The 14,799-nt window shown below is 59.6% G+C and overlaps 2 protein-coding genes across 2 annotated transcripts; both read right to left on the reverse strand.

Annotated features, from left to right (window-relative positions):
- Positions 1–2,658: 2,658 nt before the first annotated feature.
- LOC141928094 (uncharacterized) lies at positions 2,659–4,240 on the reverse strand. The gene is made up of 5 exons (XM_074835756.1): positions 4,138–4,240; positions 3,818–3,889; positions 3,660–3,738; positions 3,106–3,268; positions 2,659–2,982 (listed from the first exon to the last, which is right to left on the reverse strand). The coding sequence occupies exons 1-5, from the start codon at positions 4,238–4,240 to the stop codon at positions 2,659–2,661; spliced, it is 741 nt and encodes a 246-aa protein (XP_074691857.1).
- A 7,032-nt stretch (positions 4,241–11,272) lies between these two features.
- Positions 11,273–13,877, reverse strand: LOC141928095 (uncharacterized). Its single transcript, XM_074835757.1, has 6 exons — positions 13,775–13,877; positions 13,455–13,526; positions 13,297–13,375; positions 12,743–12,905; positions 12,300–12,619; positions 11,273–11,471 (listed from the first exon to the last, which is right to left on the reverse strand). Exons 1-6 carry the CDS (start codon positions 13,875–13,877, stop codon positions 11,273–11,275), a joined length of 936 nt encoding a protein of 311 aa, XP_074691858.1.
- Between the last annotated feature and the right edge of the window lie 922 nt (positions 13,878–14,799).

Raw genomic sequence — 14,799 nt, forward strand, 5'->3', positions numbered from 1 at the left:
CGCCTTGGGTAAGTTCAGGCTGTTTAACGCCCGAGCGTTGCTGTGAACGGAACGTGTCACACGTGACAACAGGAGCCACGCCGGTAAGTAACTGCTCTGGTGAACCCCCCCGGCAGCTGGGGATGCTGATACCTGCTCGGAGAACCAAGGAAGAGGAAGCGCTGTTCCCTAAATACTGTTTAATTAAGCTAAAGAAACAGTATTGTTTTTGAAGGTTCATCTTAATTTGCTTGAAAATTCGATCACGGATAAAAATGGACCGATTTCTCTGATGAAGCACCATATGTTTTTGTCGGAAGCCATTTCGAAGGGAGTTTGTGAGGGAGGGCGGTCACCCGTCTGTCATCCGCCGCGTCTCACGCCCATTGGGTGTGGGGCCGCACGGCACCGCCCCCCCGCGGGACTCTCTCTCCTCAGCGGGAAAATGGTGTCCGCCCCCTCGGGCATTTCTGCCGAGGCGCCGTCGGGCGCAGCCCCAAAATGGCGGCACGGGCGGGCGGCCCCAGTGCTGCCGGACACAGATCGGTCCCGCACTGCGCCAAAGGGTGGGAGCGTGGCCCCAGGCACCAGCACTGGGGGAGATGGAGAACTTGCCCCAGGTGTGTGGAGGCGCTGCCTGGTCGGCACAGCAGCAGTGGTGATTTCTGTGCCGCTTGCGCTGCTGCTGTGCTGTGTCTGGATGGGGGAGGGAGGCCATGGCTGTCGGCTGCCACTGCCGCCGCCTCCTCCTGGTGGCCCTGCACGCCGGGGCTGCCCGGGCTGCTCCGTGGCGACCGCGGGGAGCAGGTAAGCCAGCGGCCACTGGCGCAGCCTTTCACGGGCCAGCGGGCTCTTCTCCCCGAGAAGCGTGGATGGTGGCTTTTCCCCTCCAGTGCTTCAGCGAGGGCTTTGTCTCCGTGTGCGAGAGCTCTCCCTGTACGAAAGCCCCCAGGAGCCGTACGTTGGTCCATCTGCTCCTCGAGGGACGTTGCACATGGCCCGGAAGGAGTTTGTGGAGAGCTGCCGGGTGCCAGCCAAGAGCTCACCAGGCCCCTCTGCGGCTTTGACAGCCTCCACCTTTGTCTGCCCCCGACGTGGTTACGCGAGCCCCTTGCCGTGCCTGCAGTTGCCTAAGGCAGAAGTGGATCCCAGCATGCAGGGGCAATGATTCTCATCTCTGCTTGCTTCTAGATGAGGCTGGGGGCAGCGGTTATCCAGCTTCTCGGCTGGATGTTGGTTTGGAGCCCTTGGGGCATCCCAGAGGTAAGTTCTCAATGTCCCTTTCCTTGAAAGAGTAAACGCTGACAAGGTGGCAAGAGCTTATTCAGGTGCAATTTCCCTTCAAATCCTCTTGTTGTCGAAGGTTTCCCGACATCTTCATCTGTTCCTGTCCCGGAGCCTGAGAGCAGTCCCACAGGTAAGTCAGTGGGAGGAGGGAGCATCTACCTTTTCGTCGTCTTTCCGTGTGCAGTGCAAGTTGCTCCTTCTGTGGCCGATGCGCGCAGACGTGCAGAAGAGCGGAGGAGGAGAGGGCTGGGCTCAGTGATGTGCCGCAGGGCTATGCTGTCACTACTACAGCTTGCTAACTGTCTAGAGATGAAATCTATTGAGACTCGAGCAATTTGTAAAATTCTGAACTTGAGGCATCATCTGCTTTTAAGTAACATTTTTGGATGACTGTGGAGAGTACGGGGAATGCTCTGCCAGCCCCATGCCTGGCTCCTGCCTGGTGACGCCACGGACGGACACCGTGGGCATCCACGGCTGCGCCCGGGCCTGGAGCTCAGCCGGTGCTGGCGCCTCGGGGGGTTTGCCGTTGGTACCACCGCGACACTTGTGCGACGGCTCTGTCCCTCTTTATCTGAGGACAAAGGGCTGAACCCCGAAGCTGTTGGTGGCGGGATTCTGTCACCAAACCACCGACCCCTGCCCTGGCGGGGCCACCTTCAGTCCCTGTCAGAGGGCCAGATCAGCGGGGGTGGGGGCCGGGGGCTGCTGGGTGGGGTGCTGAAGCGCTAAGGCTTGGACAACCGGCCCAAGCCAGAGTTGACCTATAGGTGGGTACTAAGTTATAACCACCTACCTATTCTGATGTAAAGAGTGGAAGTATTGAAGCCTGAACAACAGGCCCTGAGCCAAATGGATAAAGTAACAGGGCCTTGGGCACCATTGTCTGGCACTGTGGCCTGATGTGAGACCTTGCGCTTCATCCAGTTAGATAAGCAGAGAGGCTCCCTTAGCTTCTCCCTTGAGCCCTGGCCAGGCTCTGGGGGAATCTAATGTGAGATTGAAACCAGATATTTCTGCTTAAAACAAAGGTGCCAGTTATTCTGGCTTGCTGATTTTTGGGTATATAAGGCTGGACCCGCTCACAGCGACTTTGGGTGCCTCAGCTACGGGTGGACGCACCGCGTAGGATTTCCCACTTGCCGGGAAAGGCTCAACAAATCCTCGATGCAACCGGGGCTGCCCAGCGCCTGCGGGTCTGGATGATGGGAACGTACGCAAGTGGTGATGGATCTTTCTTAATCACTATTCTCTCAGGTAGTAATGATTTGATGCATCACCCTGTATGTTCCTATTTGTTTGAGTGCACTGTTCTGTCTTTTCTTACTGTATGTTTTCCGTATTATTCTGTTATATTATTGAGTTATGTCTAGTAAAATACGCCTGCTCTTTTCACTCTGGTGTGAAAACTACTTTAATTAGTATCCCTAATCGCCAAAACAGGTGCGCAGTGTCACAGCAGCTCGGGAATGGTGGACGGGGCACGGGAATGGCGGGGACAGTGGGGTGCTGGGTGGGTTGTGCAGTGTCATGGCAGCCGGGGACAGGTTGGGGGTGCAGTGGGGACAGTGGGGAGGGTGGGCGCGCTGGGCTTCCCGGCATCTGCATTGGGTGTTGGTCCCAGCTCAGGGGTACCAGGGCGGCTGGTCCGGCTGTGGCAGGTGCAAGGGGGGGCCGCCGGTTTCGAGCCACTGTCCGGAGTCTGCCGCGGTGCGCCTGTGGAGAGAGGAGGCGGCTGAGGCCCTCGGCTGGAGGAGGCACAGGGGAACTCTCTTCCCCAGCGCGGCCCACAAGCAGCTATCCAAGAAGCAGCGGGGTGAGGGGTGAAAATCAACTCACCCTTTTCTCCTCCACCACTGCCGCACCTGGGTACAGCACAGCACCAGTGCAAATGTCACAGAACCCGCTAGTGCACTGAGGATGCAGACCGTCTGCACACCCAAGCGAAGGAAAAAACCTGTGATGCTCTGGAGAAGGGAATCCGTTCTCTCCCCGACCACACCTGGAGGAGCAATTCAGGACGTTAGTCCCTCCGGTGCACCACCAGTAAGCTTGCGGCACCCTCCCGCCCTTTGGGACAGGTTGTCCCTCTAAACAAAACTCCGGCAGCCAGGAGGAGAGCACGGGCGGGGGAGCGCAGCTGCCTGGCCAGTCACTGCTTCAAGGGACACGGACAAAAACCATCCCTGCAGCGGGTAGAGCCACCCACCCCCGACTCTCCCTGCCCTGGGGCCAGCTCCAACCCCCCGAGGGGACAGAGTCGGGCCTTTTCAAGAGACACTCGAGCCTTGCTCTCCCCTTTGATCTCTGCCCCAGCACGGGCACCGCCCGCAGCCACTGTCAGGTTTCAGGACACGTCTCCCACTTGGGGACCCCAGCGGGAATCTCAGTACCTGAGTCTGCTCTTCTTGTCTTTTCTCGTCTGGGCTTTGAGATCACTGCCAAAAAGAAGAGATGAGAGGTAAAGCCTGGCTGAGGCACAGAGGAGCAACTTGCATTGCACACGGAAAGACGACGAAAAGGTACATGCTCCCTCCTCCCACTGACTTACCTGTGGGACTGCTCTCAGGCTCCGGGACAGGAAGAGTTGAAGATGTCGGGAAACCGTCGACCTTGAGAGGATCTGATGGGAAATTGCACCTGAATAAGCTCTTGCCACCTTGTCAGTGTTTACTCTTTCAAGGAAAGGGACATTGAGAACTTACCTCTGGGATGCCCCAAGGGCTCCAAACCAACATCCAGCCGAGAAGCTGGATAACCGCTGCCCCCAGCCTCATCTAGAAGCAAGCAGAGATGAGAATCATTGCCCCTGCATGCTGGGATCCACTTCTGCCTTAGGCAAATGCAGGCACGGCAAGGGGCTCGCGTAACCACGTGGGGGGCAGACAAAGGTGGAGGCTGTCAAAGCCGCAGAGGGGCCTGGTGAGCTCTTGGCTGGCACCCGGCAGCTCTCCACAAACTCCTTCCGGGCCATGTGCAACGTCCCTCGAGGAGCAGATGGACCAATGTACGGCTCCTGGGGGCTTTTGTACAGGGAGAGCTCTCGCACACAGAGACAAAGCCCTCGCTGAAGCACTGGAGGGAAAAAGCCACCATCCACGCTTCTCGGGGAGAAGAGCCCGCTGGCCCGTGAAAGGCTGCGCCAGTGGCCGCTGGCTTACCTGCTCCCCGCGGTCGCCACGGAGCAGCCCGGGCAGCCCTGGCGTGCAGGGCCACCAGGAGGAGGAGGATGAGGAGGAGGTGGCGGGTGAGGGCCATGGCTCCCTGCACTCGTACCATACTGCTGCTGCTGTCGCTGCAGTGGGGGCAGGGACTGAGCGGTCAGTATTTATAGCCAGCGTGCCCCCACGGGGCTCTGTGACCTCACAGCCCTGCTCTGATGTCACGGCCCCACTGTGACCTCACGGCCGGGCGAGGCTGCGTGGGGATGGCTCTCGGGGTGCTCGAGGAGAGCCGCCGGAGCGATGCCGGGGGAGCTGCCCCCCAGGGAGGGGAGCTCGTCCCCTCGGGCAGCTCTGTCCTGTTTTCCGGGCACTGTCACGGGGCGGCGAGGAGCTCACAGCCCCCCAGAGCAGCAGGACAGCACAGCCAAGGGCTGCCTGACCTCCTCGGGTGCCCCATCTGCAGAGCGGGCGGGCAGGGGGGGCAAGTGCCGGGCGTCAAACGGCCTCGGGGGGGTCCCAGGGCGAGGAGGGCCTAGTCCCGGGAGGGGTGGGGGGTGTCCCAGTCCCGGGGGAAGGGCCCCGGCCGGGGAATCCCGCGCCCGCCCCTGGCCCGGGCGACGCGGGCGCCAGACCCTGGCGGGGCGTGTCCTGGGTGACCGGGCGGGGCCCGCAGCGGCCGCTCCTGCGGTTGGACGGGGCGTCCGGGGGCGGTGGCGTGGCCTGCCCGTAGCCGGGGCCCCGGCGGGGTCGAGGTCTCGCAGAGGAGCGGCGCCGGGCCTCGTCGGGGGCGGGGCCAGCGCTGGCCGCTCCTGCGCTCTTCTGCCCCGCCCCGGCCCCGTTTTCCCGCGCCGGGGCAAAGAGGGGCTGGGAGACCCCGGCGGGGCGCGGGGCGTGACACCAGGTAGTAACGAAGCGGCTTTATTGCCGCGGGGCGGTGAGCACAGTGCCTGCCGGGGGGGGGACGACACCCACGCATTTGGGGGGCCCCCGGAGCTGGGCAGGGGGACTGTGCCTCCCCTGAGGTGACACGGGGGGGATTGCGGGGAGCGGCGGGACACGGCGAGAAGACTGGGGGAGACCGGGAGAAACCTGGGGGGCCCCGAGGGGATGAAGCTGGAGCGGGGGACCCCCAGCAAGATTTTGGGGACCCCAAGGGGACCCAGCAGCACCGGAGGAAGATGGGGGCACCCCAGCAGGGACTCAGGGGGACCTCCAGGGACTTTGGGGACCCCAGGGGGACTCCAAGGGACAGTAGGGAGCCCGAAGGGGAACACGTGGGATCAGGGGGACGCTGGGTCCCAGCGGGGCAGCACATGGGGGACCCCAGGGGGGCCCCGCGACACATTGGGGACCCCGGGGTGACTGGTGGGGACCCCGAGAGGAATGGGCAGGACCAGGGAGACCACAGGGCACAGCAGGGTGACCCGGGGGAAGCCAGCAGGACACTCTGGGGGTGACCCAGGGGGATACTGGGAACCCCGGAGGTGCCAGAGAGCATTTGGGGGACCCTGGGCTGACCCGAGAGGACATGTGGGGGGATCCAGGGCTGACGCAGGGGGACACTGGGGATCACGGGGGCACAGGGGACAACGGGACAGGTTGGGGGGGCTTTGTTAGCCCTAACGAGGCCGGGGGAGGGGCTTGAGGGGCATCCCTGTCACCGCTGCCACCCCCATCTCCCCCGCACGCACTGCATGGTGGCCCGCTTGGATGCCGTCCCCTGCCGCCTGGCTGCCGACCCTGTGAAGAATATGGTGGTGATTCGTGTTAAAATACGATGACTTTGTTAAGAGTTTACCATGTACATAAGTTAAAGGAGATTGGTCCTAGTTTTATGGTTAAAAGGGGTTTGGAGGTTTTTTTCCTCAGTGACAGATGCTAAGCAGGTGGAAAATTGCTGGCGGGACCCCTGTCAGAAGACCCCAGCAACACCGGATTGCGCAGGTGAAATATGATTGGAGGAATCCCTGCCAGGAGCCCCGGCAACACCAGAAAGCCCGGGAAAGTTTGAGGGACCCCGCTGCGCATGTGAAGATGGGACTATGAAAGAGAGTGACGCAGCACCACCCGGTGCTCGTCGGTGCGGAGCGGGAAGCCCCCCGTGCCCCCCGGCGTGTCAGATTTTTTTTACTTGTTCTTATTGCAAATAAATTTATAAAAGATATTTTCGGCTCTGCCTCGGCATTTATAACACACACAAACCCCCCCCCCCCCCTTCACGTGTTCTCCATCCCCAGGTTCCTCCGCGAGGCTCCCCAAGCTCCCACGTCCCCTCCCCGCCACCGGACAGGCTGCACCCACTTCCATCGTATCCCGCCGGACGCCTGAGTCCCTTGGGGGGGGCAGGTGGTCCCCGAGTCCCCTCGCAGGCACCTGCTATTGGCTGTGCGTGCTGGCTCAGGCCTCGAGGCCCAAGAAGAATTGAGGGGGGGCCCGGACACACCCTCCCCCCCCAACAATAAAAGGCTCCGATGAATTTCCACTTGAGCCAGCAGAACACGATGATCCCGTTCACGTGTTTCTTCTTGCGGGGTTGTCTCTGTCTCCCCGTGCCCGCTGTCCCCGCGGTGTCCCCCCCATCCCACGGCCACCCTGGGGGTCACGGGGCTGCCATTGGCCGCTGCCCCCTGCGGTGCCACTGCTGGGACCTGCAAGGACACTCGTGTCCCCTGGGGGGGGTGGGTGCGTGTGGCATTGGGAGGGGGTAACGCTGGGGGGGGGGTGACGGTCCCCACCCGCGGGCTGACAGAGGCGTCTGCAAAGCGGGCTGGGGGGGGCGCAGACACACTGTCTGGCACCCGCGGGGCGGCGTGGCCTGCGCGTAGCACTGCCCTTCCTACACCAGCACTCGGGGAGAAAGCGACAGCACCAATAGCTCAGAGACACAAAAACCCGTCCTCGTCCTCCCTTCCACGGGCCGGCAGAGCCAGTGCCACAGACGGGGCTCAGTCACCGCTTTTTAGACCCATCTGTCTTTGAAAACGGCATCTCCTCTTTGAATTCTCCCACCGGCTCCCCATTTCACTGCGTCCCCCTCGAGCCCCTCATTCACACGCTCCCCAATGTTTTTTTTACAAAGCCCCATCTGCCTTCTGGTCTGCTCTTCAGTCTCACAATGCCATTTCAGTAACTCCTCCTGATACCGTAAAAGTCGGTCAGAGAAGAACTCTCTAAAACTCCGAAGTCAGAGTGTTAGAAAGCAGGCATTCTTTATTTCAGTGCTGGGTGCATGGGGGATCTCTCCACCAAACATGCACACCTTAAGCCAGTGAAACCCCGACTTAAATGCAGGTATCTCATACATATCCACGGGGTCTTACAATACAAACATACATATTCATAATGATGTGTAAATAGTCCTAGAATTTTCTGTATTAACAGTCTCTTCCGTCTTGTCTGAGACGTGATGTGTATCCTTGAGATTGATGTCATCCGCTTACCAACATTGTCATGCTTTCCTCCATCTTATCGAAACGTGATCTGATGCGCATCCTTGAGCGGTGCCATCTTCCTTGGTTCTCGGTTTGATGTGTGATGCATATCCTTGAATGGGGAGTCATCCTTTGGGTTGCGAATCACAGGTGCCCCTCGTCTGCAGGGGGGGCTGCAGATGTCCTCCATCTCCGGGTATGCAGATGTCCTCCATCTCCAGGTGTCAGAGGCCCCAGTCCTTTGTCCTTGTTTTACAATTCAGAAATGCCTTGCTTTTACAGCTCAGAGATGCCTTGCTTTTACAGCTTAAAGGAATTTTAGTTTAAAGTACAATTTAAGTTTACTATAGCTAACTATTTTACAGTTATGCTTCACTTTCTTAATATACCTATATCACTCCCGTTCCACCAGCAAAGCCATCGCCCACTGCGTCCCACACAGACGCGGGTCTTCAGCATTCGGGCGCGAAAACCACTTCCTGAGCAAAGGCACAAATCAGAGTTCCCTCCCTCCCTCCCATAGAACATCTCCTCGGTGAGTGCCCCAACTCTGAGCTGTTAATAAAGCCCGCCTAGAGATACCCACAGGCTGGTGAAGTTCTTTAACACCACCATGCTGCAAAAGTAGCAGCAGCTTACAAGGCAAGAAAAAACCCAACATTTCTAAACAAATTCCACCTAGTTCATAAGAAATCTGAAGCAGCCAGGAAGGTACAAGCGACTCCTTTGGGATGATCCTAACAGACTAACACCATCCCTGGACGTTTGACAGAAGACCAGAGAGCTGCATCTTGATTCCCATAGTAGGCTGTGAATTTGCAGATCGTCAGGAGAGGCTTAGGATACACGAGATAAAACGGCTTAGCAGGAAGAGAGCAAGACCATGTTTTGATCCTTACTGCGAGTCTAACATAGCCCTGGCCTAACTGGCTCTTTGTCTTTTGTTCACCTAGGTACAACACGAGTTTTGAGTGCCAAAGCTTTTCCCACGTCTTCCACGTCTGTTAACGTTCACGAAGTAGATGCAGAAACGTGCTACGATCTATTACGGGCTGTGGGCTTGCAAATTCGAACCGCTGTTCTCTGCAAAGAACACGCGGTACAGGCACTCTGCCATCCCCAGTACTCCCAGTAACACACGTGCAGAGCACAAACATTCCCGTAGAAGACCTTGCGCCCAGCGTCCTCGCTAGGTAAGTGGCCTTGCTGGGAGGCCCGTAAGAGCTGGTGGAAAAAGCTGCCACCTCACTACTCTTTCATCTTCACCCAAAGGGATCTTGTGTTGGAACAGTTCCCCGCTCTCCAAGTAGGTGCCTTATTCTTGGAGGGAAAGACACGCAGACATCACCTGGAGACGCTCGTGTCCCGCTCAGCGCCGTCAAGCCTCTACTCTGCTCCCGCCCGGCTGATCCGCAGGGGATCCCACTTCCCACAAGTGCTGCCGTCTCTCACGTGACTCCACTGATGCGCTGACCCTGGCAAAGCCGCAGCCCAGCTTTATTCCCAGCTCCCCCGGTGAAAGGCCTCGCGACATACCGGAGGCTCTTCCATTCTCCGTGCGTGAGGAGCAAGTAGGCTACATGTCGCCCGAAAAAAACACGCAGAGCCCAACACTTTACAGCGTTTCTTTCTCGTGCTTGCCCAGATCCCCCTGGATGGCGTCCCGTCCCTCAGGCGTGTCAACGACACCACTCGGCTTGGTGTCATCTTAAATCGCTTAGCGCAGGTGACTACGCTGGAAAGACCGCAGCAAGTTTGAAGTCGCGCTGTAGATAACGCCTTGGGTAAGTTCAGGCTGTTTAACGCCCGAGCGTTGCTGTGAACGGAACGTGTCACACGTGACAACAGGAGCCACGCCGGTAAGTAACTGCTCTGGTGAACCCCCCCGGCAGCTGGGGATGCTGATACCTGCTCGGAGAACCAAGGAAGAGGAAGCGCTGTTCCCTAAATACTGTTTAATTAAGCTAAAGAAACAGTATTGTTTTTGAAGGTTCATCTTAATTTGCTTGAAAATTCGATCACGGATAAAAATGGACCGATTTCTCTGATGAAGCACCATATGTTTTTGTCGGAAGCCATTTCGAAGGGAGTTTGTGAGGGAGGGCGGTCACCCGTCTGTCATCCGCCGCGTCTCACGCCCATTGGGTGTGGGGCCGCACGGCACCGCCCCCCCGCGGGACTCTCTCTCCTCAGCGGGAAAATGGTGTCCGCCCCCTCGGGCATTTCTGCCGAGGCGCCGTCGGGCGCAGCCCCAAAATGGCGGCACGGGCGGGCGGCCCCAGTGCTGCCGGACACAGATCGGTCCCGCACTGCGCCAAAGGGTGGGAGCGTGGCCCCAGGCACCAGCACTGGGGGAGATGGAGAACTTGCCCCAGGTGTGTGGAGGCGCTGCCTGGTCGGCACAGCAGCAGTGGTGATTTCTGTGCCGCTTGCGCTGCTGCTGTGCTGTGTCTGGATGGGGGAGGGAGGCCATGGCTGTCGGCTGCCACTGCCGCCGCCTCCTCCTGGTGGCCCTGCACGCCGGGGCTGCCCGGGCTGCTCCGTGGCGACCGCGGGGAGCAGGTAAGCCAGCGGCCACTGGCGCAGCCTTTCACAGGCCAGCGGGCTCTTCTCCCCGAGAAGCGTGGATGGTGGCTTTTCCCCTCCAGTGCTTCAGCGAGGGCTTTGTCTCCGTGTGCGAGAGCTCTCCCTGTACGAAAGCCCCCAGGAGCCGTACGTTGGTCCATCTGCTCCTCGAGGGACGTTGCACATGGCCCGGAAGGAGTTTGTGGAGAGCTGCCGGGTGCCAGCCAAGAGCTCACCAGGCCCCTCTGCGGCTTTGACAGCCTCCACCTTTGTCTGCCCCCGACGTGGTTACGCGAGCCCCTTGCCGTGCCTGCAGTTGCCTAAGGCAGAAGTGGATCCCAGCATGCAGGGGCAATGATTCTCATCTCTGCTTGCTTCTAGATGAGGCTGGGGGCAGCGGTTATCCAGCTTCTCGGCTGGATGTTGGTTTGGAGCCCTTGGGGCATCCCAGAGGTAAGTTCTCAATGTCCCTTTCCTTGAAAGAGTAAACGCTGACAAGGTGGCAAGAGCTTATTCAGGTGCAATTTCCCTTCAAATCCTCTTGTTGTCGAAGGTTTCCCGACATCTTCATCTGTTCCTGTCCCGGAGCCTGAGAGCAGTCCCACAGGTAAGTCAGTGGGAGGAGGGAGCATCTACCTTTTCGTCGTCTTTCCGTGTGCAGTGCAAGTTGCTCCTTCTGTGGCCGATGCGCGCAGACGTGCAGAAGAGCGGAGGAGGAGAGGGCTGGGCTCAGTGATGTGCCGCAGGGCTATGCTGTCACTACTACAGCTTGCTAACTGTCTAGAGATGAAATCTATTGAGACCCGAGCAATTCATAGAATTCTGAACTTGAGGCATCATCTGCTTTTAAGTAACATTTTTGGATGACTGTGGAGAGTACGGGGAATGCTCTGCCAGCCCCATGCCTGGCTCCTGCCTGGTGACGCCACGGACGGACACCGTGGGCATCCACGGCTGCGCCCGGGCCTGGAGCTCAGCCGGTGCTGGCGCCTCGGGGGGTTTGCCGTTGGTACCACCGCGACACTTGTGCGACGGCTCTGTCCCTCTTTATCTGAGGACAAAGGGCTGAACCCCGAAGCTGTTGGTGGCGGGATTCTGTCACCAAACCACCGACCCCTGCCCTGGCGGGGCCACCTTCAGTCCCTGTCAGAGGGCCAGATCAGCGGGGGTGGGGGCCGGGGGCTGCTGGGTGGGGTGCTGAAGCGCTAAGGCTTGGACAACCGGCCCAAGCCAGAGTTGACCTATAGGTGGGTACTAAGTTATAACCACCTACCTATTCTGATGTAAAGAGTGGAAGTATTGAAGCCTGAACAACAGGCCCTGAGCCAAATGGATAAAGTAACAGGGCCTTGGGCACCATTGTCTGGCACTGTGGCCTGATGTGAGACCTTGCGCTTCATCCAGTTAGATAAGCAGAGAGGCTCCCTTAGCTTCTCCCTTGAGCCCTGGCCAGGCTCTGGGGGAATCTAATGTGAGATTGAAACCAGATATTTCTGCTTAAAACAAAGGTGCCAGTTATTCTGGCTTGCTGATTTTTGGGTATATAAGGCTGGACCCGCTCACAGCGACTTTGGGTGCCTCAGCTACGGGTGGACGCACCGCGTAGGATTTCCCACTTGCCGGGAAAGGCTCAACAAATCCTCGATGCAACCGGGGCTGCCCAGCGCCTGCGGGTCTGGATGATGGGAACGTACGCAAGTGGTGATGGATCTTTCTTAATCACTATTCTCTCAGGTAGTAATGATTTGATGCATCACCCTGTATGTTCCTATTTGTTTGAGTGCACTGTTCTGTCTTTTCTTACTGTATGTTTTCCGTATTATTCTGTTATATTATTGAGTTATGTCTAGTAAAATACGCCTGCTCTTTTCACTCTGGTGTGAAAACTACTTTAATTAGTATCCCTAATCGCCAAAACAGGTGCGCAGTGTCACAGCAGCTCGGGAATGGTGGACGGGGCACGGGAATGGCGGGGACAGTGGGGTGCTGGGTGGGTTGTGCAGTGTCATGGCAGCCGGGGACAGGTTGGGGGTGCAGTGGGGACAGTGGGGAGGGTGGGCGCGCTGGGCTTCCCGGCATCTGCATTGGGTGTTGGTCCCAGCTCAGGGGTACCAGGGCGGCTGGTCCGGCTGTGGCAGGTGCAAGGGGGGGCCGCCGGTTTCGAGCCACTGTCCGGAGTCTGCCGCGGTGCGCCTGTGGAGAGAGGAGGCGGCTGAGGCCCTCGGCTGGAGGAGGCACAGGGGAACTCTCTTCCCCAGCGCGGCCCACAAGCAGCTATCCAAGAAGCAGCGGGGTGAGGGGTGAAAATCAACTCACCCTTTTCTCCTCCACCACTGCCGCACCTGGGTACAGCACAGCACCAGTGCAAATGTCACAGAACCCGCTAGTGCACTGAGGATGCAGACCGTCTGCACACCCAAGCGAAGGAAAAAACCTGTGATGCTCTGGAGAAGGGAATCCGTTCTCTCCCCGACCACACCTGGAGGAGCAATTCAGGACGTTAGTCCCTCCGGTGCACCACCAGTAAGCTTGCGGCACCCTCCCGCCCTTTGGGACAGGTTGTCCCTCTAAACAAAACTCCGGCAGCCAGGAGGAGAGCACGGGCGGGGGAGCGCAGCTGCCTGGCCAGTCACTGCTTCAAGGGACACGGACAAAAACCATCCCTGCAGCGGGTAGAGCCACCCACCCCCGACTCTCCCTGCCCTGGGGCCAGCTCCAACCCCCCGAGGGGACAGAGTCGGGCCTTTTCAAGAGACACTCGAGCCTTGCTCTCCCCTTTGATCTCTGCCCCAGCACGGGCACCGCCCGCAGCCACTGTCAGGTTTTAGGACACGTCTCCCACTTGGGGACCCCAGCGGGAATCTCAGTACCTGAGTCTGCTCTTCTTGTCTTTTCTCGTCTGGGCTTTGAGATCACTGCCAAAAAGAAGAGATGAGAGGTAAAGCCTGGCTGAGGCACAGAGGAGCAACTTGCATTGCACACGGAAAGACGACGAAAAGGTACATGCTCCCTCCTCCCACTGACTTACCTGTGGGACTGCTCTCAGGCTCCGGGACAGGAAGAGTTGAAGATGTCGGGAAACCGTCGACCTTGAGAGGATCTGATGGGAAATTGCACCTGAATAAGCTCTTGCCACCTTGTCAGTGTTTACTCTTTCAAGGAAAGGGACATTGAGAACTTACCTCTGGGATGCCCCAAGGGCTCCAAACCAACATCCAGCCGAGAAGCTGGATAACCGCTGCCCCCAGCCTCATCTAGAAGCAAGCAGAGATGAGAATCATTGCCCCTGCATGCTGGGATCCACTTCTGCCTTAGGCAAATGCAGGCACGGCAAGGGGCTCGCGTAACCACGTGGGGGGCAGACAAAGGTGGAGGCTGTCAAAGCCGCAGAGGGGCCTGGTGAGCTCTTGGCTGGCACCCGGCAGCTCTCCACAAACTCCTTCCGGGCCATGTGCAACGTCCCTCGAGGAGCAGATGGACCAATGTACGGCTCCTGGGGGCTTTTGTACAGGGAGAGCTCTCGCACACAGAGACAAAGCCCTCGCTGAAGCACTGGAGGGAAAAAGCCACCATCCACGCTTCTCGGGGAGAAGAGCCCGCTGGCCCGTGAAAGGCTGCGCCAGTGGCCGCTGGCTTACCTGCTCCCCGCGGTCGCCACGGAGCAGCCCGGGCAGCCCTGGCGTGCAGGGCCACCAGGAGGAGGAGGATGAGGAGGAGGTGGCGGGTGAGGGCCATGGCTCCCTGCACTCGTACCATACTGCTGCTGCTGTCGCTGCAGTGGGGGCAGGGACTGAGCGGTCAGTATTTATAGCCAGCGTGCCCCCACGGGGCTCTGTGACCTCACAGCCCTGCTCTGATGTCACGGCCCCACTGTGACCTCACGGCCGGGCGAGGCTGCGTGGGGATGGCTCTCGGGGTGCTCGAGGAGAGCCGCCGGAGCGATGCCGGGGGAGCTGCCCCCCAGGGAGGGGAGCTCGTCCCCTCGGGCAGCTCTGTCCTGTTTTCCGGGCACTGTCACGGGGCGGCGAGGAGCTCACAGCCCCCCAGAGCAGCAGGACAGCACAGCCAAGGGCTGCCTGACCTCCTCGGGTGCCCCATCTGCAGAGCGGGCGGGCAGGGGGGGCAAGTGCCGGGCGTCAAACGGCCTCGGGGGGGTCCCAGGGCGAGGAGGGCCTAGTCCCGGGAGGGGTGGGGGGTGTCCCAGTCCCGGGGGAAGGGCCCCGGCCGGGGAATCCCGCGCCCGCCCCTGGCCCGGGCGACGCGGGCGCCAGACCCTGGCGGGGCGTGTCCTGGGTGACCGGGCGGGGCCCGCAGCGGCCGCTCCTGCGGTTGGACGGGGCGTCCGGGGGCGGTGGCGTGGCCTGCCCGTAGCC

This window comes from Strix aluco, chromosome 11, assembly GCF_031877795.1.
Source record: "Strix aluco isolate bStrAlu1 chromosome 11, bStrAlu1.hap1, whole genome shotgun sequence".
NCBI classification, from domain to species: Eukaryota; Metazoa; Chordata; class Aves; order Strigiformes; family Strigidae; genus Strix; species Strix aluco.